At 45.0% G+C, this 27,848-nt stretch overlaps 5 protein-coding genes across 5 annotated transcripts; 3 read left to right on the forward strand and 2 right to left on the reverse strand.

Moving 5' to 3' along the window:
- Positions 1–232: 232 nt before the first annotated feature.
- Positions 233–2,426, forward strand: H6S33_010205 (uncharacterized protein; the record flags this gene model as incomplete). The annotated part of the gene is made up of 3 exons (XM_044841564.1): positions 233–350; positions 535–1,987; positions 2,048–2,426. The coding sequence occupies 3 exons, from the start codon at positions 233–235 to the stop codon at positions 2,424–2,426; spliced, it is 1,950 nt and encodes a 649-aa protein (XP_044697348.1).
- A 5,852-nt stretch (positions 2,427–8,278) lies between these two features.
- Positions 8,279–10,206, reverse strand: H6S33_010206 (uncharacterized protein; the record flags this gene model as incomplete). Its single annotated transcript, XM_044841565.1, has 5 exons — positions 8,279–8,502; positions 8,560–8,670; positions 8,724–9,314; positions 9,378–9,720; positions 9,838–10,206. 5 exons carry the CDS (start codon positions 10,204–10,206, stop codon positions 8,279–8,281), a joined length of 1,638 nt encoding a protein of 545 aa, XP_044697349.1.
- An 822-nt stretch (positions 10,207–11,028) lies between these two features.
- Positions 11,029–14,159, reverse strand: H6S33_010207 (uncharacterized protein; the record flags this gene model as incomplete). The annotated part of the gene is made up of 7 exons (XM_044841566.1): positions 11,029–11,140; positions 11,206–11,747; positions 11,819–12,837; positions 12,897–13,373; positions 13,427–13,807; positions 13,869–13,930; positions 14,014–14,159. The coding sequence occupies 7 exons, from the start codon at positions 14,157–14,159 to the stop codon at positions 11,029–11,031; spliced, it is 2,739 nt and encodes a 912-aa protein (XP_044697350.1).
- Positions 14,160–18,529: 4,370 nt separating this feature from the next.
- H6S33_010208 (uncharacterized protein) lies at positions 18,530–21,503 on the forward strand (the record flags this gene model as incomplete). The annotated part of the gene is made up of 8 exons (XM_044841567.1): positions 18,530–18,673; positions 18,935–19,016; positions 19,131–19,255; positions 19,305–19,713; positions 19,776–19,898; positions 19,955–20,942; positions 21,003–21,233; positions 21,290–21,503. 8 exons carry the CDS (start codon positions 18,530–18,532, stop codon positions 21,501–21,503), a joined length of 2,316 nt encoding a protein of 771 aa, XP_044697351.1.
- Positions 21,504–23,003: 1,500 nt separating this feature from the next.
- On the forward strand, positions 23,004–27,195 carry H6S33_010209 (uncharacterized protein; the record flags this gene model as incomplete). The annotated part of the gene is made up of 7 exons (XM_044841569.1): positions 23,004–24,109; positions 24,176–24,332; positions 24,531–24,630; positions 24,728–25,281; positions 25,385–25,555; positions 25,610–26,564; positions 26,951–27,195. The coding sequence occupies 7 exons, from the start codon at positions 23,004–23,006 to the stop codon at positions 27,193–27,195; spliced, it is 3,288 nt and encodes a 1,095-aa protein (XP_044697352.1).
- Positions 27,196–27,848: the final 653 nt, after the last annotated feature.

A 27,848-nucleotide genomic window follows, 5' to 3' on the forward strand; every position in this document is an offset into this window, starting at 1 on the left:
TTCCACCGCTAAGGTAGCTTCTGCAATCGGGGAGAGACCCTTCCAGATAGAGATCATCGTCATCATCACTACATCACACCCACACCCCCCACACACACATCACTTCTAATTCACTTGTATCCCTCCCCAACCGGTCAAGGAAGCATCATCCATCTTATCGCCCACTCAACCAAGAAACCCAACACCAAACTCCCTTAATCGCCACAAAAATCGTCATAGAACATCCTCAACTATGTCAGCGGCTGTAGCAGCCAGACAAGGTGGTACTGCTCACAACGGGAACTCGAACTCGAATTCTCGTATGGGCACAGGCTCTCCAGTTGATACTAAGAGAAATGTTAAGGGCGAAGGTATGTTTATTGTGTGGACACAGTCTTTATCGCTTCTCGCTTTAAAATTATCTTCCTCTTATGGTCATCACATTGTATTGTAAACGGTTGATGATTCTTGCGCGACACAACCGAGTATCAACAACAACAACGTAATGCATATGTGCTAACCCGTGATGAAACTTATTTCGACCTCAACGGATAGATAAATCTTCACGACCCTCATCTGCGTCTTCTTATAATCAACGAGACTCTTCCAAAATTGGTTCTCCAAAACAGACTTCCCATGCGCAATCACTTGCATCATCAAATACTTCGAGCTCGCTACATCCTCCTCAGGTATCGATAAATCAGCCACCAGATATTTCGAATCCTGCGCCAAACCCCTCTAATCCTTCAAACTCACCCCCGAATCAACATGTTAAACAGGCACCGCGCTCCCTTCCCCCACCCCCACCACCCGGTCAGTCCCAGAGAGATACTCCCGGAGACTACTTCGCCATCAACCACCACAGTCGCCTCGACCAAGAGCCAAACGTTTTTGAACAATCATTTGCAAATCCAGGAACAACCCCTAACGACCCTCTAGCCACACCCAAGGCAATTCTTCCGCCTGTGACAGCTATAACATCCCCTGCCTCTTTGCTACCAGGGGCTCATCATCTCAGCTGGGGTATCAACTCTCTCAGGTCTGGACCGCTGTCCCCTGCTATGCTTCAGGGACCTACAACTAGTTCCGGCGGAGTTGGGGCTAGCAGCTCATTAGGGTTCGAGTCACATATTCGAACCGGGTTAACACCCAACGAGTCGGGCATCAGGAGTGGATTGACTCCCGGAGGATCTGGCTCTATTTTTGCCCAACCTCAAAATACCATGTTTCAATTTGCCACCAGTGGTGGTGGGACTACACCAGGGACTTTAGAATTCCACAAGACAGCTATATCTGCCGTGCGAAAGGGTCTGCCTGGTATGAGTACCTCTCAACACATTTCAGTGAAGCCCGAAGATACTTCATCTGGCCATAACGATCACGACCAAAAGTCCCGACAACACTCAGACCCATACCATGGTTCCGATCCAGCTCATAATGCTGCGAGTGGCCTTTTCTTGTTAGCCCAGGCTCAGCACCAACAAGGTGATAGCGCAGCTGCGCCAATGGTCACATCAGGAACCGGCTATCAAAATAACAGCCAGCTTCCGTCAGTAATGTCTGGATCCAATGGGGGTCCTATCGAGAGCCCAAGTCCTAGTCTTGCCAAGAGGGCTGTTGTCAATAGCGCAAATAACGCTGCTATGAGTAGCAGCATCAACAGGTCAGCATCTAGTGTCACTTCAATGGCCAACAGTATTCGAGCGTCTAGCGAGGCTAGTGATATGAGTGACTCTGGTGAAGATATGCCAATGAGCTCAAACAATGGCTCACGAAATGCCAGAGGAAGGAAAAGCAAGGGTGCAAGTATGAATGGAAGGCGAAAGGCTGAAGATCAAAGTCCCAGTGGAGGAGCTTCCCGGAACAAGAAGGCTAAAGTCAATCAATCGATTAGTGGAGGAAGTGATGATGGGAACGATGGGATGGACCTGGATGATAACCAAACTGGCAAAGACGGAAAGAAGATGACAGATGAAGAGAAGAGGAAAAACTTTCTTGAGAGGAATCGGTAAGTGCCCTAAATCATTGTGTCTTCTTTCAGAAGATTTCCCATGCTGACAATTTGTAGTGTTGCTGCATTGAAATGTCGACAACGCAAAAAGCAATGGCTTGCAAACCTTCAAGCCAAAGTTGAGCTTTATTCAAGCGAAAATGATGCCCTTACTGCGCAAGTCACTGGCCTACGAGAGGAAATCATGTCTCTCAAAACCTTATTACTTGCGCACAAAGATTGCCCCGTTGCTCTTGCAAATGGCCTTAATATCAACCTAGAAGCTGTAACCAGTAATATGGGAAACGTCAACCTTCCTAATGATTACAGTCATGCACCAATGATGGGGCAAAATTACAGGATGGCAATGGGGAACGGCGGGAACAACGGGATGGGGAACAACGGGATGGGTGGAAGCATGATGGGCCCTCCAGGCAGTGGACGAAGGTATTCTTGATATCTTCAGTCCGGAATGGGCAACGATTAACGACCGAAACGAAACCCCAAAAGTTATGATTTCCCTAGATGTGTCGATTCGGGCAATTACAGACATGAGTTTCGGGATGTGTTTGAATAGGTTGGCTTTGAGAAGTCAAGGTTCTCATCGGTCTTTTATGCCCTCAGAAGTGAGTGCTTTTCTTTTGTTGAAGTATATAACAGTGGTGTTTCTTTCTTCCGTGGAGGGATTGTCACGGATATGGCTACTATACCTCACCTGCTATTTACAGTGTGTAACTTTGCCTTTCTTTCTTTTGTTTGATGGGTTAGGATTATTTATTTTGGTTTGGTTATTGTGTTTTTGTTGCACTCCTTTTCTTAACGCCTTCGTTGTGTTTAAATTTACTCTTCCCGAAATCTTGGGGTTCCTCGCTTTTTCGTAAGGCGTGATGCGTTCAAGGGTCTTATTTATTTGTATCTCGGGTCTCTTTCTGGTTTGGATTTGTGAATTTTGGTTTTGTTTTACCTTTTTACTTTACTCACCCGACCCATACATACCTGGTGGGCTTTATCACCTTTGCTGTTAAAAAAAACTGCTTTCTATTGCCTTAAATATCCCTGCTTCGTATTGCAATACAGTACAGTTTGTGGTTCAGTCCTTAACTGCTCAAAATGCCTGTGAAACAAGCGGATTGTTAGTTTTGTCTTCATATCTATGCAAGTTTACTCCTTTCTTTTTCATATCCTATGGTGCATTTGGAAGAGGCGGATAAAGAATAGGAAAGGGGGGGGGGGGGGAAGGAAATTTCCTGGGGGTAAGCTCTACTGCTCATCATTTCTTCAGTATATCTTTATAATTGTTTGTTCGCGCATACTGTTTGTTTCCCCCCTTTGTCATTGAATATAAGCCTAGCGCATATCCTCGCAGTTGGATCCCGGATTCGCCCCCTTCAGAGCTCACTTTAAACCTTGAGAGCTTGGTTTAAACGCGCAACGTTGTGTTACATTTTCTTCTCTTGGGAGTTCACCATGATCGGTTTGCTAAGATCAATCGGAATCATTTTTTCTTTTCTTTTCTTTCTAGCCAACTTCTTTGGGGGGCTTATGCGATGATGCCATGTATTCAGAAGGTTGACTACTCTATTGAGCTTAAGGTTATACAACAATAGATTAGATGTTGGGGCAGGATGATCTTCGTCATTGTAACGTCAGAGGAAATGAGGGGAGTATGGTAGATCTTGCTGCACCCCAGATACCCAAAGGCTGGTTCGTGCACAGAACCACGGTGTCGCAAACCCACCGTCAGTAATGGAAACTCCACAAATTCGGAGTTGGGCCGATCTAACTTCTCCTGGGGAAGTTAGAGATCTCTTTTGTCAACTTCCAAGATATGAGGGTAGATGGGAGATAAAACTCCAAGGCAAGATCTCCGATCTCATCAGCTTCAACCTCCCGACGGCCCTAAGGGACTGTAGACCTGCTAGCGTCGCTAGCTTGTAACACGAAAGACTTTTTTTTTATACTATCTCACTCACCTATACATGTCACCTGCGCGCATTAACCCCGCAGATATATTTGAAAATTCAAAAATTATTAGCATGGAAATCCAGACCTCCACTGCACTTCCGGAAAGGACCGGTCCAGTTAGATATCAAATTTTAAAGCCCGGACTTCTTTTGTAAAACACACCTACCTGTGTATACGTATATAATCCGACAAACGTGGTATTACTTTTTACCGGTGACGTAGCGAATAGTATATGTATTACCCCAACAAACGTACAGACGGTAGTACAGTATTCATCTAAATAAAACCTTTCAAATAAACAGATTTAGGAACTGTAGAGTACAGGTCCCAGGAGTTGGTTGGTAAAGTATTCTCGCAACCGAAAACCTGTTAGTACCCTGGTGGCGATCTTTACTTCACACCCTGACTTGCCAATTCCAACTAGTAGCAAGATCGCAGGGTCTGGGTCCCGGATAAGTGATTCCTCTTATCACTTAGTTGTCCTTCATGGGTGATCACTCGCTGACAAATCCAGTTAAACACACCCCTACCTTGAGAGCTCATCACAATCACTCACCGTCACTCGAAGATACCATTCTCGGCTAACAGGGTTTACAAATAGTAACGGCCAAGCTATCATATGATACAGTTACTTTGTATCACTATTTGCCTACCAAGACAACCCAGTTGGTGGTCCATGTTTGTGGATATATAATCAGGGCTTTAAGGCGGACCGGAGATGCATCCGAGTTTCTCAGTAGGGATAACCAAAGTTAAAAAGGCCGAGTGAGAGTTGGAGTTGGGGGACATTTAGGGCGATTTAATTAAAACATATTTGCATATGGGTTAAATTATAAAGGCCAACTCTGATCCAATTAATGCTATTTTACCTTCGGGTTCAGATGACAAGGATAGAGCATGAGGCTGAAATCCGGCGGTAATCCCAGCGCCCGCTAAGTTCTTCCCTCAGAGTTAAAGTTTGTCGGTGCTTCATGAAGCCTGACATGAACCACAACTCTACATAAAGTTAAGAGACATCTTGGCCCTGAAACTTATGAATATCGTATATACATAGTGAACCAAACCTCTCTGTCACCTTTTTTTGCGAATTTTGCTCATATGTTGAGCTAGAAAGCGTACAGATCTGAGGGTTAGATAAAGGGGGCGCTTCTCGCAAATAAAGTTGAGAGGGCTCCCATATTGGTTGTTACGTAGTACGTATCTTCTCTCTTTCTACTTATTTTTGTCTCACCCATCGAACCTACGTATCTGCGCTTCTTCTATCGATCTTCCAACCTTTTAATTCATCTATCCTTCCTCAACCTCTTCAGTCTTTTATTCCAGTCTTTATATATTGATCTATTTCAAGTCATTCACATTTTCACAAGTTTATGAGATACCCCCGCCACGATATTCGATTGTTCATAACATCCAGTGGACACTCAGGCCCTGAATTCGAAACGTTGGCTGGTCGACGCTTTATATGATGCACCTCCTATTCTTTATGGTGGCCTGGAACTATAGCTGGAGATTGAATCCACCGAATGATCCGAAGAATAAAAGACCTCTCTACACTATCGAAGTATACGATTATGAGGTCTACATATGGAAAAATGTTTACATTGATAGATGCAACATGGACAAGCTAAAAATCTCGGTAGTGCTCCATCACTGACATAACCAGGGGGACGGAAGATACTCTTTATCGGAGCCTAAACTATTAATCCGAGAGGTAAAAATGGTGGTTTCGTTGAACTTAAAGTTTACAAACAACTACGTGGACTTTTAGCATTTCGATTACTTTCTGGCGACGAAGAGGATTGCCATTTCAGCATCCATGTACTTCTGGTCTCCTTTGGATTCAGGAAGATACTGGAACGCTGATTTCGAGTATCCAGCATTTTGGACTCAATATCGCAAAAGGATATGTTGAAAAGCCTCCAAATAGCGATCTGCGGCTTCGCTATGTTCCTAACCCACAATTTCTGGACTACCGGTTATCTCTTACGGTCAAGTTAAATTATCGGATTATGTTAGAAGGCGTTCAAGAGAGATGAAACAGACCTGTGTGGTCAGATCTTGCTAGTGGACGTTCAAACCCTTGAGTTCTTGAGAACGAGCTTGTTCTCATTGAGAGACAAGGTAAGTTTGAAGTTTGATTGGCCTCTTCATAGGGTATTTCCGGTCTATAATACGAGTAATCTTTGTCTAACATCTTTGTGCTTTGTGTGGGAGAGGACCAAGACTTCATGGAAGCTCTTGATGGATCCATGATGTCCGACCACCCACCTGTTGCGCAACTGAGTGACTGTGCTTAAGCTTTTGATCAATTCTTGACGGAGGTCACAACACGCAGGCCTAGGTAGGTGCTAATTACTTGTGAATATATAATTGACACCAGGGTGTGGGCCTCATATCTCCAGGGTTTCGAGTCTAAAACTACTGCATTTTAAAGAACATTGTTCACAAGACGCGAGAGTACAAGGTGCCCTAATTCTCGCTTCCTGGTTGGATTGTACTCCTAGGGATGGACTGGTGGTCGGCGAATCCTTTAGAAATCCTTGTGTACATATGAATGATTTTCATTTACTTCAATGGTAGAAGAAGTACTACATGCGTGTACTCACCACAAATAGGGGGTACGGATATTGGTGGGGGAAAAAAAAAGATATTTGTGTATCGACATCGGCAGGATTTGAACCTACGCTCGCGAACGAAACAGATTTCTAATCTGTCGCCTTAACCACTCGGCCACGATGTCCTGTATAACCTAACTCGGAGAATTCTAGAAATTAATTTATCCGATTGGCTATTACGCGAGCTCTTGGTCGAGTGATCTTTCGAGATTCCGAACTCTCACCACCATTCAAGTAATCGAAAATCAACTCTGAAGTGTATTGTGCTCGTATGATTGATTCCTTGAACAGTATATCTTCATAAAATCCCGTAAAGTGGTAAATATCTGGTCCATGATGGCGTGATGATATCCAGGAATCTAATTATCTACAGAGTGTGGACACTCCAGAATACTACTACGTACAAGTACGTACGCAAGTCAGATAAAAGGTCACGGACATAACTACACAGCAAAACAAGGTTCACTGAGTGGAGTTCAGATTTACTAAGGAGTCAAAGCTGTATTTTAGCCTCAAATAGCCTCTCAAATAGTGACAATCCATGAAGGGATTGATAGTAGTAGACTTTATCTATTCAAAAGCCATTTACCTATATCGAACCTGACCCTCACTCCGTGCATAACCCTACCCACAAATCACTCTTCGTGACTTTCTCCATCCCTCCCGCGGGGGCCATCAACCCCTCGTAGCTGGTCTTTTGCGCATATCTAGTGCAACATACTCCATAGGGGCGCTCGAGGCGAGGTTTGACGATATTCTCAAGGTGCCTTGTCTACATATGTCGACCCCTATCGATCCTTATTTGTCCTCTACACCCGGATCTGTTGTCCTCGAGGCCGATAAATATGATTTGAACGAGCGGAAAGAGGCATTTCTTAAAATAAAAAGCATTATCTCATCCGATTCGGGCATATCAATGTGTATTATAGCCCGAGGCCGGCAAGGATACAAGGACGCTCGTCCTCGTAGATCTAGACCACACTAAGATTCTACTGTAAAAACCGGCACAGAGGGTCGAAGGGACATAAGTTTAGATCAGAGAAATGATACGTATTTGTAACTGTTACCTAATCTTTCTCGGTTCTAAGGCCCCAAGCTTACATGGTTCACTCATGTGACAAGTTATAGGGTATGATATGATACATGTAGGTACATGTCGCACCTAATGTGTCTCAAGCCGAAGACTATGCTGTCGCCCATGGCCAAGGTTATCTGCGTTCTCTCGTAAGGGCTATCAGATTTTTAAAATATTTATGCTCCGAAACGTCCCCTCATAAGGATAATATATGCCTGCTTATTAGATGACTGGGAAGCTCATGCCTGAACCAAGAATAGGCTGGTCATATTTTATCACTCGACCTTGGCACCTGATCTGCACCTACCGGGTGTGCTTATCTCCGTAGATTTCTCAGTAGTACTTGTCCTTGTTGGCCTGGAAAGTATGTACTTTATAGCTGGTAGATTAGCTTTTGTTTCATTTGGCCACTATAGGTAACTACTCTACTTCGTGGTAGGAAAGTCGTTTTCCATTCATGTATATTCATTATAGTGAAGAAAAAAAAAAGGTCAAATTCACTAACAGAGAAAAAAACTGGTCTTACAAATACTCCATCCCAGAAAGCAAAGAAATATAGAACCCTCAAAACTGCTTCAGAAAAACCACCACCCTTTTAGTCTTTAAGAATAATAGAAAACAGTCATAAAATCAGTTACCATCTCTCAAGAGTCCTTAGTTTTTGGTGAACCCAGTAAATTGCGTCTCGGTCACTTCCTTTCCCATGGCTGCTGTCGATGATACGCCTCCAGTAACCATCTTCAACATGTTATCAATGTAGTTCGCACCACTCCATTTCTGGTGAAGCACAACGTCGACGCCGTTCTCCATCTCGGGTTCTTGGACTAAGTTTCCGTAGGCCTTCATTCCTTGCTTTGCGTAGTTCTTTGCAAAGGTGTCTAGAGGCGGGCATGTTAGTTATCTATGGTTTAAAGGGATACCGGTATCGAGGTTACCTGAAGCCAAGGCAGTGGTGTGGAGTCCTGCAAGTGTAATAAATTGCCAGCAGTATCCAAGCTTCCCAAGTCTCTCAATGTAGGTTTCCTGCTCCTCGGTAGACATAGCGGCTGTCACAACGAATCAGCATCTACTTCTCATAAAATGATCGGGAGTATCTTACCCTTCCAGTTGAAACTTGGTGACAAGTTGTATGCCAGTTTCTGCTCTGGCCAAACAGCGTGAACGCCCTCGGCAAACTCAACCGCCTGAGCATAGTCAGGCTTCTTGCTCTCCATCCACAAGCAATCGGTGTACGGAGCATATGCAACAGCTCTCATGACAGCGCATTTTGTCCCTCCCCTGTATCTATAGAAACCCTCCCTAGTTCTTGGGGCATCCCAATTCCAGTATACATCAGTACCGGTAATATCTTTTGCAACTTTTCTTGCCTCAGTGTTGCTCTTTCCTTTTACCGCAGAAAGATACTGTTCGATAACCTTCGGCTTATCGGCAGAAGTTCCAGCATTGATAACATCAATAACCGCCTCGTCAAATGTTTTAACACCGGCAGCAGCGGTCCATTCGTCTTCCACGGCCTGCAGAGCGTCACCAAACTTCCCGGAACTCTCAGCCTCTACCATGAGATCGTGAAGGGGTCGGAGGGAGCTGTTTGTTGAGCCAAGAATGAAGGGGTGGTCTCGGTGGTCAATTGTGGAGGTCAACAGTGTTGCAGCTTCGGAGTCGGTACGGGCAACAGAAAGAAGGTCCACGCCTAACATTTAGATTAGCGCTTATTTCTCGAATAAATGATTGATTTGATAGACCCAAGACATACCCATGATATCAGCTTGTGCTCTGATAGCAACAAGACGGTTGATGTGCTCACTGACTGGCACCAAAACCTTTCCAGCCATGTGACCACACTTCTTTGTTCCTGGGGCTTGATCTTCAATGTGAATTCCAGCGGCACCCTTCTCGACGAAAAGTCTCGTAAGCTTCATGATTGCTGTAAGTCCTCCATGGCCAGTATCGGCATCGGCAATTATGGGCCGAAGGTAATCAATGTTTGCCTGTTTAGCACGCTCTGCTAACGGTGTTGACAAGCGGGCTTCACGCTGTTTCCTGTCATGGAAGCATTGTGCCTTAAAGAGATGTTCCACCTTGTTGGGGACGGTGTCCTGGTGGCGCACGTGCAAGTTAGTCACATGTTAATCCAACCCCACAACTCGGAATTCAGGGTCCAAGCATGTGACTCATCCACAACCACCATAAACCACTAAAAAGATTAAACTCACCATAGGATAATCTGCCAAATCCGGGCTGGGCTCGTGTGTGGAGCTTGCTGTGGAGGAACATTGCCAACCGCTCACATACACGGTTTCCAGGTATTTGGCCATCTGGGTGACCATGACGGGATCAAGACATCCATAAGTGAAGCTTGCTTCCTTTCCAGCAAACCTCCTCTCAAGAATCTCCCAAACCTTCTTGCTCTGGTCGTTGCTTGGGTAGCTTATGGGAAGATTTCCTCTCTTCGAAACGATTTGTTCCGCGGTGAAAGGTCTCTTGGTGAAGCGCCATCGGGGCGAGGACCACCATTCCTTCACAGCTGCAACTTCGGCCTCGAAGGCCTTCTGCTCTGCTTCTAAAGCGGCTTGGGTAGACATTATAAAATTGAAGATGGAACAGAAATCGAAAACAGTGAAATGGTATATAGAGGAAATCTCGCTGGAGGACAATGGAGAATAAAGGAGAGAAGAAACAAGAGGATCTAAAGAGCTACATAAAAGAACTTTGAAAGACCCACGAAAGCCAGCCTCCCCCTCGGGAGCTTTCGGTCCAGCGGGCCTTCTAGCTTGTGAAAGCCGTGATTGGAGGAGGTAGGCTTCAGCTGAAGGTCCATTTTCGAGAGAGGCCTAGGGTCTAGACATGATGCAAGAGCAATACACAGATGAAGCCCTCCATCCGGCTTGTGAGTGACTTACCTTCTCGGACAGAAGGCAAACAATGGTACCTACTATTACAGGGATTAACATGCGGACAGAAAGTGTGGGGTTGACCTTGCATGTGAAAAATATCCCGCGAGAACGTAATTGTCTTTGCTTTCGGTTACGAGATAGGGTATAGCCGATTTACATGTCTCACCGTCGGAATTGGTTCAGATTCAGGTCGTTAAAGTTGTTCCGTTGCTTGGACCTCGGTAACTCCACAGAACAAACATCAGTTCTCGGCACAAGGAGCGTCGGGCCACAGGAAAAACCCGGGACATAATAATTATTGAATTCCTGAATAGCACACGACTTCGTACTCTACAAGGTCTATGAATGACTCATAAGGGTTATAGCGTTGTCGCCTGAATACTTACTCTAAGATGGGCCACTTTGAATCCTAGTTCATATTACCCTTGTATGCTAAAACCCCATAAAATGTGAAGCGCCTTCGCTCTAACCCAACAAAAAATCAAAAGGATATTATCGAAAACAGTACTTTCATGCCTGCGTATCATCCCCAACACCAGAATCACTGGTTTTTGACCCATCTTGGACCCTGGATGCCCCCCTTTTATCTCTGGTCCTTCTCTTATTAACAACCGGATAATATCTTCACACGTCAGTCTAAAACTCATGCTCAAGCCTGAAGGCACTGAAGAAACTGTAGAAACATACTCATTGAAACTCAACAGAACGCCAAGTAATCTCATATCCATGTCACTCTGATAAGCCAAATCACCCAATAGAACAACGACTTTTGATTGGAAGTCCTCTGAAAGACTCGTCAATCTTGTCCGCAGGCTTGGCAACATCATGTCCTCGTTATGGCCGCTGCCCCATCCGCCCGGTATACCTGCATGATCCCCGTCCTCGTCGGTTTCTCTTATTCCCCATTGCCCTTTTTTCGTTCTTGCCTCAATTCGTGCACCTCGCTCCTGTCTCCGTGTGAACTCAGCAACACTATAGCCATAGAGTCCATCAACAGCATCTTTATATGCCAGCATGATTTTTAGTATTTCATGTAACTGATTCATGAATGTATCATCTGCTGTATCTCCAGCTCTTTTCTTGCCGCTGCTTCTAGCACTGGTACTCCCTAAAAGTCCTTTATGAGTAATATGCTGAAGGTATTTTGCATGTGCTTCAATGAGATCGTCAAGTGTGGCGTCTGGTTTGGATATAGCCCTCTCCAGTGCATCCCACGATGATTCAATGACCTAGAATACCAGTGATATCAGTATTTCTCTAGAATTATTGAATCCCTGGGGGGGAAATGCTGAATAGATACCTCAAATAGGATGTAGTATTGTAGTTGGTTCACAAAGTGAACCATCTCTGCAACCACGCATCTAGCTCTTTTCCAATCTGCGCCAACTATGTCATCAACTGCTTTTAACACACCACGTGCTCCTGTCATGAAGCGCCTCCAAGAGCTCCCCAATGCAAACTCGACCCTCTTCACTCTCCACAGAAAATTAAAGACCTTCAAATATTGCCTGCTGCCATATGGAGTGACAACAACGTCCACCGGTGCATCAATTTTGTACTCCAGCGTGAAAACATCCCATCCAATCTCTCCATGACTCAGTTCCAACATCCTCGCGTCCAACCTCCTCAGAACGTCTTGCGACTCAAATTGTGCATTGGACCCACGGATCGCGTGCTCCAATTGTGCAGTAAGATTGTGACGGTAGAGAGCGTTTGCAGGTCTTTCTAAACTCCCTGATAGTCCTTCCATGAGTAGCGCAATAAAGTCCCCTTGTCCTAGCAATAAGAACTTCTTAAGAGCACGAAGATGATCAAATAATTTGAATTTAGTTGACATGAGTTCAATTAATCTGGCCATGGTGGTTTTGTAGGCCTCGTCGATGCTCATCTCTAAGCGGGCAGTATCTCCATACGTAAGCTCTTTAGAGGTGGATTTTGAGTAGCTCATCACCCACTCTGCGTCGCTACAGCCATGACGAATAAAGTTGAGTGATTTTCCGATGAGGAATACCTTTTTTGCGAAGGACTCTGTGATTATTGTTGGAACTTGCGGTGAGTGTATAGTGTACTTATCCTCCCATACGGAAGAGGCACCAACTTTGGCACCGCCCATATCAGGGATACTCGGGTTTTGTTCAATAACAAAGAACTCCAGGTAAGGATCGGTAAGTTCGCCATCGTAGATCCAGTGTCGGAGCATATCATAGAAAGGACGAGTAACGTGGCTCAACAAACGTTCAGCAAATGAATGTACAAAAGGGTCACCATGTGATGATGCAAATGTGTGAATGGTGGAAATAAGTTGTCCACCCTTTTTATCTAATTAAAGTGGTAATTCAATACCAAATTCTCCTAACAACCAGAGTTTTGACACGTACCTTTCGTTTGCTCAACAATCAAGCTCATCAATCTCAGCCCCATAGTCGCCTCTCTTGTCCAGACCACACACCTTTTCAGAGTGACCCCTGCCGCTCTCACTCCTTTGTTGGTATCGGATGTTGCAACTGCCCTTCGGATCTCACTTTCTAGCCCGCCAATGAGGTTAATATATCCCCTAAGCTCTAAACCCATGGCAGATTTGAGAGATTGCCCAACTAGCCCTCCATGAACTTCGCCCTCGAATGAGGACTCAACAAACTCATTGAGTGATCTATATAATAGCGACGGTTCCGCCAGTGTGTGTAGCAAGGATACTAGAGGTAACGGCAAGCTTGGCGGGATAGATATCACAAACTTCTGCATTGTGGTATCTTTCGCGTTCGGTGGGAGAGTTGCCGGGTTAAACGGCAGTGAGGTTGATGAAAGACCAAGAAGTGTAAACGGTAAGCATGAAAGAAGAGTCTGCTCACTCGGTTCTTCTAGACCTTAGATTTGACTCTCGCCCAAAATCAAGATTCAAGAAACTTACCAATTCCATCATCCCTCTCTGCTAATAACTCCGCTTTGGTCCTCATTGCCCCCTCGTCAGCTCCAGTTCCTAGACTTCCCCATTGTCCTCCAAGATCTCCGCCCACTAAACCACCACCCCCAGGCCCTCGAGCCTTTTCACGTCCTGGTAATCTGTGTAACCCCATATAGCTGAAGGCTTCTGAAAACACTGCGTTTCCTGCGCTAGGAGCCATGACAAAGGTTTGATCACCTACGGGGGCGGCAGATTGTGGCGAATCGGCAAGCTCATGGAGTAGGTAGAGAACAGCCCATTTTTGTGAGAGGACCCGTTGGTTTAGAAGTTTGGTGCACAGATGTGAAAACCGTAATGCTGGATCGGGCGATTTATGATCTCTAACGACTATACTCTTGTTCAGCTTTGAGGGCAATCCAATCGAAAGATTGAGATGAGAGATCATTACGTTTATTCTTAATACAATCAACAATATGTTGCACATCCATCACGACACTCGGTTTTCCCTGGCTAGAGTCACAATCAGCCCTCCCATTTTATTCACGGGGCATCGCCAGCAAAATTCAATGTGTTCGGTCTTAAGAGAGCTCAACCTATCGATAATCTGCTGTGCTCTGTCCAACGCAGCATCATGTCTCTCGTGGTAGGCCTCCTGGTCCTCATCTGGGCCAGCGCGCAAAAATGTTTCGATAAGCGAAGAGAGCGCGTGGTCGATGCGATGATTTCGTCCTTCGGCCATTGAATATCTTGGGGTCTGTTTGATGGCGCGGGGAATGAAGTGCTTGGGTCTCGTGTTTATCCATTGCACGCGTGAAGTGAGATACGCCAAGTCTTTCGTGGGTTAGGGTTTTGATGGCAACTGGACAATCTTCATTTCTTTGATGCTTATAAGTACATAAATGTATGATTTAGAGGCGCTTTAAGCGGAAATTGCTGATATCTTGTCCAATCTCTCCGCCGACCACATTCCAATGAACCTCAATGATCGAGTGATATTTGGTGATACATCCCCGACGGTTCTTATTGCAACCTTCCAGAAGTGGTTATCTTGAGGTGGCGATGCAAATCTCCTGTCGTCACGGATAATTTATCAGAAACAAGCATTCATGTCGACGTCGAGGGTCTCTGCAGCTCTCCCGCGGGATTGGAATATGTCTTGAAGGCCCAGAATCTCGATCTTATGCATAGAGAGATTTGATCATGGCCTCAATTGTCTGTATGTAGTTATAAAAACTACCCTCATGACCGGGCTTAGAGTAGCCTACATCTTCAGTATAATCCTGTGGTACTCAATTAGACAGTTCTATCCGATTACATGGGACCGGTATCTATTTCCCTGACGCTGATCATCTTGGCATGTGAAATCCTTGCTCAAATTTCTTGATTGGCGTCATGTCAAAACGGTATAACGGTAGACTTACAGGATTGAAAGATACGCTAGATACTCGAGCGCTCACCGAGGTATTGACGTCATTGGAAGCCAGTATAAACCTGGTGTGCGAGATACTACTAGTAAGAATGTTCATATCCTATCACTCGCCCTCTTGCAAGCTTTATTGGTCGAATGGAGTGTATGTACTTTGGGTGCAGGGGTAAGTACTACTGAAAAGACACCTTCGTCCCCACCCCCGAAGTACATATTACAGGCTTTTATCTTTAGTAATCAGCTTAGCCCTTGAGATTCCACAAATATTTGGTGGCAGTTTCCTGCTGTGAACAAGTGCCTAATGGTAGAACGGCGCTACTCCATTTGAATAAATCCTTGCCTTAGCTGAGAGTTGTCACTACATGTATGCGGCAGTAGTTTATCAGCGCTGGAAAACGAATTTTTTATCTTATTCAATATTTTTTAATCATTTAGGATGTGTGTTAACTACTCACAAAAATAAGATCGAAGCGACATATGTACTGACATGTAGTTGCTTGTGTTTCGACCGTTGGCGGTAGTGCGCGGAGTATTGAACTTTATATATCGACGCCAGGAAACCTTGAATTGTAACTAAGTATGTACCTACATGCAACCCAAATCAAAAATATGTAGGGTCGTATGTACCTACATGTAGGTGCATGACATTAAAGCGGAGGGGCGGGGGGTCAAATGTGGACATGTACGATATCGTTTCATACCCCAATTGCTCGAGAGATTTGTAGTAAGAGAATCCTGTTGCATGGGGAATATTGACCCTCCCAGGCGATGAGTCTTATAACATTATTAAAGGTAGAGTAGAAGATAAAAACCTAGACTTTGATTAAATATGATCGATGAGCCTAATAATATCCCCAGCGATATGGTTCTGTCGTATGGCGTTTTATGTTATGTCAGGTTTAAAGGATAACTATCTAATGCCATGCTTTAAACTTAATATTTATGCTTAGAATCAAATAGAATTGATGAGCTTACTTACCGTGCCTGTAGCTATGTTACACTGGAACAAAGTTGTTTGAAGCTTATCAAGTATTAATATATCGGTAAAGAATGAAATGTTGAATTGGACTGACCTGGACCATGTTCAAGCAGATGGAAGTATTCCTTAGCCTGAGAAGAGCATTGCGATCTTTTTCGTCCCTCACCTCCCCACGCTTATGAGCAGGGATATGGTGGGATTTGGCAGGGTTGATAAATATTGTGACCAGTGTTGTGGGTGTTTTTTTGTTATTGCTTGTGTTGCAGAAATGACACATGGAGTTCCAACCATCGTTGCGGGGTAAGAATCCATCATGTAAGTTGCATATGCTGTGACCCCCGTGCGTATTTTTTTTTTTTTGCATACCTTGTGTTTATCATTTTGGAAGGAGCAAAGCCACTAGCATTTGGCCACCAATGATTGAAAAGCATAAATGCAAGTAAAGTCTAGGCGAATTTCTTTCCTGACGGGTGCCAAAGATCGGTCAAGCCAACGAACAGAACGGCGAGTGTTCACTATTAGAATAAAAAAAACACCTCTGGGGGTAATTATTTTATTGAGCCCAATCCATGGATTTTTGTGTCAACCGAACAGGCCCTAAAACTAGCACGTCTCATACAAGCATTTCCCTGGCACTCCTTTCCTGTGAACCTTTGCCTACAATTCATTCATGGAGAAGTTCCGGAAGAAGAGTGCTTCATATCAACGATGGGTGGAACTAGAGCTCTAAGTGGTTCTGATTCGTGGGAGATAGTTACTCTACATTCGCCGAAAGTACCGGCATAAGTAGAAGCACGAACCATGATTATGTCAGGTACGCTGTGGCGTACTACACCATTAGACCTCCAAAGCAGATAATAACCTAATGAGTGCACAAGCCTTCAGATATTATCAACAGACTCAAGATATGATATACATATATACATGTATTGTACACGCTAAGCTTTATGCACCTTGAATAACAGTATGTACATACTCTACTCGAGGCAGGCAATAAGAACCTGAAAATGCAAGGGCTCAATTTGGTGTAGCTTTTCGTCAGCCGCGAATCAGAGGTCGTTACCATAAAAAGTCATTTTCAGGTTCTTCTTGCCTGCCCCGAGTACATACTTATACATGTACCAAGTGAAAGCACCATATAAATTGCCCTTCTCTCGCCCCGTAAAGACAGAGCAACTTAGAATAATAACTAAAACCGAAACATGCCCAAAGGATATCAGCACCGGGTGATCACACAAAAGTACACTGGTCCTGACCAGGGTAGGTGGAGAATCGCTAAATAAATCCGAAAGCGGGGTTTCGCCGGTACCCTCTGGGTTGTTTGGAAAGATTCGGGTCGAATAGTGACAAACCACGTGACTGTCAGTCGATTTCTCAGAGTCCCTCTCACGATCCAAACCTCCCGACAGAAACCATCACGAGATATTTGGAACAGGCCAGTCTATTCATGGGTCCTAGACTTCATATTGCGCAAAACAAACATTCCCAAGGGGCTTGACCAGCCATTCCTCTCTGGGTCGGACCGTGGGTGATCTAACTGAAGGAAGAGGTTTCAAATGAATTCCCCACAATATGTTAAACCGCATCGAGCCTTCGAGCGCCATCTAGATTCCAAACATCGTGGGGGCGATCAATTTTAGGGGTGAAAGGCGTCAGCAAGGTAATAAATGGTATGCGCATATCGGGGGTGCTCACAGACACTGCTGGTCTTTGTGGAAACCATTGATAAAGATGTGGAGGAAGGAAAGGATCCATCGAAACGAAGTGTGCGTGGTTACGTTCCAAATGTTTGGTCAAGTAAAGCACAAGTATGTAGATATCGCGTGGGGAGAGGATGAAACTAAAATCTTGCGTGGGATGGATCCGATGATGTTGTGATCATGTTGCGGCTCCATAATGTGGGGTGGAATGTGCCGTATCAAACTCTGTTCTTTTCTTTAAGTCGGAAAATTACCCGTTTCCCAGGTTCAAGACAGGGGTTTGTGTAACGAAACTTTCGAGGACTGGTCAGACATTGACATGCGCTTTGGAATAGAGTAGATGGGTATTTGTATTGAAAAGAGCTGGAAACGTCATGTAGACCCTGGGTAATCATTCCTTTTTAGCTTTCAATGTATCCTGATAGCCGGTTCTTCAACGTCCAAAAACCTTATCGTGACATGCATGGCATCGGTTCTTCCGGATTGAATCTTTTTTGTTTTTCCATGCATTTTAGTTTTCATTTTTTCATATCATGCAGCAGACGGTGGGTGCGTTGCGCAGAAGGTTGCATTGCGGGTCTGCAGCCATCCCTGTTTTGGCCCTTCGTCATAGCTGTGCCGGGTTTCTTAGCTCCCTCCATCCCTCCCGAGTCCATATCACACCTGCCTTTGTCCCTTCTTGCCCACTCCGTAATCGTAACAGCAGAACTGAGGGGACCAGCATCGAATCAGATAAACTAACGAGCACACAATACCCAACCGACGAGCAACAGAACAGTTTTCTCGCACATTAATTCTCCCCTTCCCCCCTCCTTCTCCCTTCGCCGCTGAATTGTAAACCATTACAATCTTCCCACAACCCACCTCTAAAATACACTACCATCTTCCAAATCTACCCAGTTAATCCTCCATCCCAATAACTGCCATAGCTGTATTGTTTAAAGAATCTGAAGCAAACATCTTCTCAAACACACTCAGATTCGCGGAAACAACACCTACTCACCATGTCCACTGTATCCGGCAGCGGCACTGGGAAAGACTGGCCCAAGCATCACGATGATAACCATGACCCTTTCTCTGCCCCTCATATCTACTATGGGGAGCAGAACCTCAACGCCATAGGTGGTAGGCCAAGAACCTTGTCTGCGGTAAGTTGAAATGTTTTCCGTTTTCATTTGTCAATCCATCAATTAAAAACGGGGGGGAAGAAAGAGGCTTTGGCTGGAGAGGAAAAGAAGAGGGCAAGAAAGATCTTTCTGGAAAATTGTGGATTTCCGCATCTAGATCTCATCTAGCTTAGAGGTATCCTGCTTGATGTTTTCTAGGAGTGATTTTGTAGCTTCATGTTTTCATCCCCTGAGCTTCTATAACCCCATTTGCCTCATCAAGCGACTGACTTTCGGACACAGACTTATGACAAGCACACACTAGCCCCTACATCTGGAGGTTTGGCACTACCACTATCAAAGCCAGTCCGGAGATCTTCTGCAGGTAAGTCCCACGCCCACCTTGATTTCACAACCTCTTTAGCCACCTCAGCAGGCTTTGGCATGCTACCGTGGGACCAACTGTTATGGGCCCGAGCTAACGGATGGAATTAACTAGATGATTATAACGTACATAATCCAAGAAAATTTTTAATCAATGTCGAATCTACTTACAGGAGCTTGCTCGCATCTGAAGACACGGACGGCAACTTTCAAATTACAATTGAGGATGGTGGGCCCAAGGTAAAGTTTTTCTTTCCCACCGAGTCGCAATTAAATCTAACGAAATCAGGTACTCTCATTAGGAACCGCAAACTCCAATGGCTATAATCACAGTCAAGTTCGTGGGACTTACATGCTATCAAATCTTCTACAAGAGCTTACATTGGCAATTGACTACGGACGTAAACACATCGTCCTTGACGAGGCCCGCTTAAATGAGAACCCAGTTGCTCGCCTTCGTCGGTTGATAAAACATAGCTTCTGGGACGGTCTGACTCGGAGAATTGATGCAAGTGTTATTGATATCGTTGCTAAAGACCCAAAGGCCGAGAGGATGAAGGATCCTAGGCCAAGAATTTACGTTCCTAGAGGAGCACCAGACCAGTTGAAATATTACCAACGGATAGCCAAGGAGCAACCTGAATTAGATCTCGATGTCGTGGAGCTTCCAGAAGAGATTACGGCAGAATACACAAAGAGTAAGTATCTTCCAGCGATTATCGGTCTTTGTAAATTACGAGTTTTGACATTTTTTATTTAGGCATCAACGACAAGCCAGGACTACTCGCATTGGCCATGGAAAGGTATGTCGATGATGATGGAAAGGAGCAAATGAGAGGCTGGCCATTTGTGGTCCCTGGGGGTAGATTCAATGAGCTATACGGTAATTTCTCCTAGCATTACCTTTTGAGTATTAGATCTCTAATTATATCCAAACAGGCTGGGATAGTTACATGATCGCCTTGGGTCTTCTGATTGATGATCGTACCGACCTTGCTAAAGCTATGGTCGTCAACTTTTGCTTCGAAATTGAGCATTACGGCAAAATTTTGAACGCGAATCGCTCATATTATCTTTCGCGTTCACAGCCACCATTCTTAACCGACATGACACTCCGTGTATTCAAGAAGATCCAACACCTCGAAGGATCCACCGAGTTTCTTAAAACCTCAATCCTCGCAGCTATAAAGGAGTATTTTACCGTATGGGTTTCGGAACCTCGACTAGATCCCATTTCTGGATTGAGCAGGTATCGCCCCGATGGCCTTGGTGTTCCTCCGGAGACAGAACCTAGCCACTTTGACTCTCATCTGGGACCGTATGCCAAGAAGCATGGAATGTCAATCGAGGATTTTATCGTCGCCTACAATGATGGTGTCATCAAAGAGCCAGCTTTGGATGAATATTTCCTTCATGATCGTGCCGTTCGTGAATCTGGGCATGATACGAGCTATCGCCTCGAGGGTGTTTGCGCTAATTTGGCAACAATTGACCTTAATTCATTGCTTTATAAGTACGAGACAGACATCGCTAAGGTAATTGAAACATACTTCGGTGGCCGCTTGATTATTCCGCAGGAGTTTTCAGCCAAGGGACATCCAGATCTCCAAACAGGGTCTGTCCATACATCTGGTGCTTGGGAACGTAGGGCCAAGAGGCGCAAGATGTTGATCGATAGGTACTTGTGGAACGAAGAAAAATGCATGTACTTTGATTACGATACGGTAGCGAAGAAACAGATCAAGTATGAATCTGCCACTACATTTTGGGCCATGTGGGCAGGAGTTAGCTCTCCGAAGCAAGCTACTAAAATGGTAGAAACTGCCATGAAACTGTTTGAGGAGCACGGAGGTTTAGTAAGTGGTACAGAGAAGAGTAGGGGTAGAATTGGTTTAGACAGGCCCAACCGGCAATGGGATTATCCTTAGTAAGTCCCTATTCTTTCGCCTGAGAATATATTCTGAGCAGCTATTAATGTATATTGTAGTGGATGGGCTCCTCAGCAGATTCTTGCTTGGGTTGGTCTTGAGCGTTACGGCTACAAGGAAGAAGCAGAGCGTCTTGCTTACCGTTGGCTCTACATGATTACAAAGGCCTTTGTAGATTACAATGGTGTAGTCGTGGAGAAATATGACGTGACCCGCCCTATCGACCCGCACCGTGTTGACGCAGAGTATGGAAACCAAGGGCTAGACTTTAGAGGTGTTGCAAGAGAAGGGTATGTAGTCATTCGAAATCACGCTTATCGGCACTACTAACATCGTGTGTTTACAGGTTTGGTTGGGTGAATGCCTCTTACCAACTTGGACTTACCATTATCAACTCCCATATGAGGCGTGCCCTTGGCGCCTGTGTCGCTCCATCCGATTTCTTTTCCGCTACAGACTCCGAAAGGGAACTCCTACTCCTCAAATGGGGTGCTAGTCCTCCAGATACCCCCGAAGAGAGCCCCGCAGAACCTTTGTTCTTTGGTTCCCCTCCTAAATAAATTGTTACCATATTGCTGAAAGGTTCTATACTTGATGGAAGTTGCGGGCTACAGACTTTCCTATGATCAACCTTATTCATCTCTTTTTCTTTTTTACTGTAAGGAAGCAAGGTCTATATAACTTGCTGAAAGTTTATGTCTCCATTGATTCAATTGCTGTAACTGCTCTTGTTCCTTTTCGTTTCATTTGATGGCGTATACCTTATCTCTCATTTTAGTCACTTTCTGTTAAACTCCTGGGGTCTAGATATCTGTTTCGTGTAAGTAGAAGTATTCAATCAACGCTGAACTCGCATATCATTTTGTCGGCCTATATGCAGATTGTAGATCTTATTTTCGGAGGCGCAAGTTTAGGCGATAGGGTGGTCAATTTGAGCTTCTGGTGCCTCTATATAATGTAATTCCAGACATGATTTTTTTCATATCAGATTACAGCTGTGGTATTTTACGTTTTTCTGGCCAGGATGTCTCTTATTTCTAGATGTACTTTAGTACTACGATGTACTACATCCTTCCTAGGCGTACTGCTCCCTAAGCTTGTGATAAATAATATTCATTTACATACATACAAACACCTATTCAAACAGTCAAAACGCCTTTTCAAACCACTATATACACATGTCGATATTATACGGCTCTCGAATTGAAGAATATGTTAGCTGTTGAAATTGTTGCAAAAATGGTCATTTCCCCTGCCATTTTCGAAACCTGGTCCCACTAAGATGTTTATATAGGCAGAATCATGAGGTTCCTTTTTTCTTCTTGAGAGGAACTCAGGGATCATTCGAAAATTCTTTGTGCGACTATGGAATCTTGGTGTTCTCGTTCGAAGCTCCCGATCAGACCAAGAGCAAATACAAAAAGCTCGCTTACCCGGCGGTCAAAGTCAGGAGACAAGCTTTTAAGCTCCCATACCCCACAAATTGAAGCTCGGGGGGATATTGATTTGACGCACTTGCTCGCCGGTCCGAGTGCCGTATAACTCTCACCAATAACCGATAATCCTGAATTCTCTATCTTTAAAAGTGGGATCATACTGATGAACAGGTTTGCGGTGACCCAGGCCTTTTCTGTCGACCCGTCAGGTCAGCGCGGCTAGGCCAATTTTAAGCTCTAGATTTGAGCTCCAGTGTCTCGCCCGCACACGCGCAAAGGACTCGTAGCCAACTGTTCGGGCAAAGTTCGTTGAAGGTTTTGGTAAAACGTTAGTCCACTGACCACAAATAGACGGCGACGGGGACGCAAGCTTCATTCATTCGCTGCTATTATTGTTGCTCGTCCGCCTTAATTTCTTTTCCTTGGTCTTCCCCTCATCTCGTTTTTTCTCTTTTTGTTTTCTCTTTCCCTTCTCTATTATCAACGTGAAAGTGGGTGGGACAGAGAAGAGAGAGAGGAAGGGGAGCGAGTAAGTAAGTGAGATATAAACATATCTTCTAGAAAGAAAGAAAGAATACATCACCATATCCCGTCCTTCGTCGATAGAAGAAGCTTCCTTAAAAAATGGTACTTCCTCGCCATTCTCTTCCTCCGCCCCCACCGCCGCCGCCGCTCCCCCCACCAGTTTCCCAGAGCTCATTCCCACCCCTCTCATCCTCTCCTCCTACTCATAACAATTCTCCTCCTCCTCCTTCTCCTCCTCCTCCTCCTCCCCCTCATCCTCAACTCTTATCAACACCAATGTCGTATGCTGCAACTCTCAAGGCAGCGCCCCCGGCCTTTCCCGCTACGGTGCAGCAGCAGCAGCAGCAGCAGCAGCAGCAACAGCAACCACAAAAGCAACAGCAACAGCAGCAGCAACTACCTCCGCCCCCGCCGCAACATCCTGCTCATCAATCCCCAATTTTATTCCATCCTGGCCAACCATTTCGTCCAAACCCTTCGCAGCCATCGTTCACTCCTGGGGGCCAGCAAGTCCCAAACCTTTCAACCCCAAAGCCATGGTATCCGGATGTTTATACTCTCCCGTTCATACCGCAGTACTTGCAAGTAATCAATACACTTCCTGCTGCAACAGTGACATCTCTTCCCCCACCTTCAATTCAATTCCATGCTTTTATATCTTCTTTTTGTGGATCATCGTTTCTTCGATTACTCCCTCCTCCTCCAGCTATTCCACCAACACCAGCAAAACCAGCTCCTACTCCATCAACAGATCTCAACCCTTCCACCTACTTCGACTATTTCTTCAATCTTCTCTCCCATGAAGTATCATCTCAGCACGAAAGGTTCCGGAAGTACGATATGTACAATGAACCACTTTACGTTCAAGACCTGTCACAGAGCTTGTATAGATTGATTGTTCCTGGGATCCGGGAGAACACGCCTTTGGTGCAACTTGGAGATGTTGTAAGGCTTAGGCAGGTCCGAATCCACCCCGCTAGCTACATGGCGATGGGGGGAGGATCCTTTAACGGGTTCCAATACGATGCCTGTGTTTATGGCATGGACAAGACAGTTGGGTACATTGTTCTCAGGGTGGATCATTTGATGATGGAAAGTGGACGTTTTAACGTCTGCTTCTGCGTTCAAGAAAAGCGGTGGGCCGGTCCAGCCAGGGCTGTCGAAGACCTTGGAGGGGAGCTGAAGAACGTCGACGCGAAGGAGAGGCTCGTTATAACCAACGGAATAAATGGTTTAAATATAAATGGAATAAATGGAGTTAACAGCAACAGTATTAATGGATCTGTAAACCAAGATATACCCAGGGGAGGAGGGTTCGTGAGGAGAATGCTGTTTCCAGAAAAAGCAGACGGTGTTTTGCAAAGGAATTTGGGCAAAGGAGCTTTTAATCGAGGGTGGTTCGACGGAGAGCTGAACTATGAACAACAGGTAAGGCTAGCTCTTTTGGTGTGCTTGAGATATTCGTCATCCTGTATCATAACAAGGCGGCCTTTTGCTATTAAAAAACTGTTCCCTATTGGGCTTTCTGTCGGAAAGGTTTCTTTCGCGTCTTTTGGGCATCAATTTCTTCTTTATCTCTATCTGGCGGGGTTTGGGTAATGGATGGTAAGCTAAGTGAACATACAGAAAGCGGTCGACGCAATTGTCCAGCAAAATTACGGGAATATCCCGTATCTCATCTCTGGGCCCCCAGGAACCGGCAAAACAAAAACGATAGTAGAAGCAGGTATGTAAGGAGGAAAATTTACCCCAGCCCTTTCAATCATTTCTATTGGACGTATGATAGATAACTAACTGGGGTTGTGTGGTTTTCCTCTACCCAGTATTACAACTGATCTTCACGCCGTCTAGTCCGAAACATCATATCCTTCTCTGTGCACCATCGCATGAAGCAGCAGATACATTGGCCAAACGTCTCATCCCGTACCTGAACCCGAAAGTACTATTCCGCTTACAGTCGAGCGCTCGAACATTTCCTGAAGTTCCAGGGGAATTATTGCCATATTCTTATATAGCCAATGACATGTTTTCTCTTCCGGAATGGAAAACACTTATGGGCTTCAGAGTAATTGTCTGCTCCACTCGAGATGCCGAGATTCTGGTGGAAGCCAGGTGCACAAACAGGGATTTAGCAAGGTGGGAGAAAGGCGTTGTTGATTCGTTGAGAGGAATTGGGGACGAGAAGGATGACAACGGTAGGCATGGAGTGGTCGAGAAGGGCCAGAGTGTCAATGTTCATTGGACAGCTCTCCTCTTGGATGAAGCGGCACAAGGCATCGAACCAGAAGTTGCAGTTGCGCTTTCTGTTGTGGCACCACCGGAAGAGGCCAGTCTTGATAGGCCAATCTTTGTAATGGCAGGAGATCAAAAGCAATTGGTGGGTCTTCCATTTGGCAGTTTCTTTTCTTTTCTTTTCTTTTTTCTTTTTTCTTTTTTTTTTTTTTTTTTGAATTATGGAGAGTTGCTGACGGAAATCCTAGGGTCCGAGAACAACCAGTAAAATATCCCAACTGGATATGAGTCTTTTTGAAAGACTCTTTCTGAGGGAGATATATAGTCAGCATCCTCTGGCTAGGCACAGCTTTGGTGTCGAGCAAAACCCCACGGGCTGGAGCGCTGAGAGGGTTCTCGAGAGGAAGAAGGCTTTACTGGTGGGATTATCATGTCCTCAAAAACGAGTTTATCATCTGCTGACTTGGGTGTAGCCATATCTTCGACCACCGTTCACAAACTTGATTAGAAATTACCGTTCACATCCGGCGATTCTAGCGGTGCCAAGTGCACTTTTTTATAATGACACTTTGGTACCAGAAGCGAGAGGTACAGAGGGCATGGAGTGCTGGGCTGGGTGGAAGGGTCGCAAAGGAATACCGATTAAGTTTTGTTTGAATGGTGGGCAGGATGAATGGCATGAAGAGGGTGTGTCCTTCTACAACCTTCGAGAAATTCAGATTGCTTGCAATATTGCCAAAGACCTTGTGGCATCTGGGCTTATTGAGCCTCATGAAATAGCCATCATGGCCCAATTCAGAGAGCAGATTAAACGTCTCAGAAAGGCCTTGCGTTCACCGTCTTATGGACTTAGAAATGTCAATGTGGGGCCCATCGAGATCTACCAGGGAAGTGAACATAAGCTCGTTATCATCTGCACTACTAGATCCCGGGAGCGATTCCTTGAAGGTGATCTAGAGAGAGGATTAGGCGTGGTTTTTGAGAACAGGAGGGCGTGCGTGGCATTGACCAGGGCAAAGCAGGGTTTAATTGTCATTGGAAACCCTTGGATTTTAGGGAAGGATCCAACCTGGAGAGCTTGGATGGGATTTGCCTGGCGCCACGATGCAGTCGAAAAAGATCCTTTTGAAGAAGCTGAAGAACCGAAAGCTCAAAAAACCGATGGGTCCCAGGCTCCCACAGCTAGCGGTAACGGAAAATCGCCCTCGACGGAGTTGAGAGTTAACTTTTGGCAACCACCGGAGGATGAGAGGGAAACACCACAATATATCAGTCGACTAGAGACCGCTCTGGTATATAAAACCAGGGCAATGAGTGGGGATATGTTGGGCGGAATCGGCGGTGGATTTGATGGAGATGATCCTATGTGGACTGCGGGAATCGTAGCAGAAGAAGCGGTGCGAGAGAATGAGAACAAAGTAAACGAGGGTATGTAGCAAAAATAATTCCCACGTACCCTATAAGCATGATTATAATCACTTCCCCACATCTTCCTTAACAGAAGCAGCAACCTCCTTGCTATTCTGAGGCACATATTTCCCCTTTCATATTGGCGGCTTGAAATGAGGGGTACATGCATGTGCGCTAGCTTGATTCAGTCCCTATATTTTTTTCTCTGTTACCTCTGGTTAGCCTTTAGACCACGTCACAGTTAATTACGAAACACCCAGTTCCTTGCCATCTGGTATTGGATGTTCTTGTTCTTTATCTAGTTCGCTTGAACTTCCCTTCCCTCGTTCGTTCACGGAGGAATATTGTTACATGAGAAACCTTATTTAAACTCTTCGCTAACCAAAGTTTTATCTGAAACATAGGCTTTTCACCAAATTACTGGGCACAGAAACATTTTCTTGATAACACGATCGCCGGTGATGGGAGTATCCCCCGTCTCATGGCCCTAGACGATCAAACGGAAATGTTCATGGACATGTCGAATACCGTTAATACCAGCCCTATGAGAAGTCCGCCAGAGATTGAGAGGGACAGGGGATTTGTTGAGGTCAAGAAGTCTGATACTAGTCAGACGGCACTTTTCCCGCCGGGGCCTTGGTGGCGCTAAGTTGTTGAGGATTTCCTTTTGGCTTTTACTCTTACTCCCTTTCTCTTTGTTCCCTGGTATAACATAACACATTTCTATCTGTTTGATCTTGTTCCTGATTTATGTTTCTGTATGGGAGGCCTATTTTATTCACCGCAGGGCAAGAAACTGCATTTTTCTCTATCACATTTGTGTCTTCTCTCCTTTTCTCTCTTTACTCAGTCTCCATCTGAAATATTCTTTTTACTGGTCTATGCGTCATTCAGCGTTTCTCTACTTATTTTCATACTTTTTTCCCCTTCTCTTGGCGTTTTTAGCCTAGATAATGACTGTAATGATTGGCTGATGGCAGCTTTGGCCATGGACATGGAAATTTGCTAGATGAAGGTTTACCGATCATATGGGTGAATTGATCTCAAGACTCGATACAAACTTTTCCTGTAACGAGTGTAACTAAACACGTGCCTGTCTTTATAGTAATATATCAATACGTCACATGGACCATGGATTGGAAAAACCGGATGATTGCTTATTTTAGGTTGCTAAAATCAGAAAGTCAAATTCAGGTTCACAGCCCATCACTCGGTAAAACTAAGGGTTGGAAATGATCACAGGGGTCGAAAAGCGTGAGGTTGGACAAACCCCGCCCGCCCAAAACAACATTCACACGGAAT

This window comes from Morchella sextelata, assembly GCF_020137385.1.
Source record: "Morchella sextelata strain SCLS chromosome Unknown scls_4, whole genome shotgun sequence".
In the NCBI taxonomy this organism is placed as follows: domain Eukaryota; kingdom Fungi; phylum Ascomycota; class Pezizomycetes; order Pezizales; family Morchellaceae; genus Morchella; species Morchella sextelata.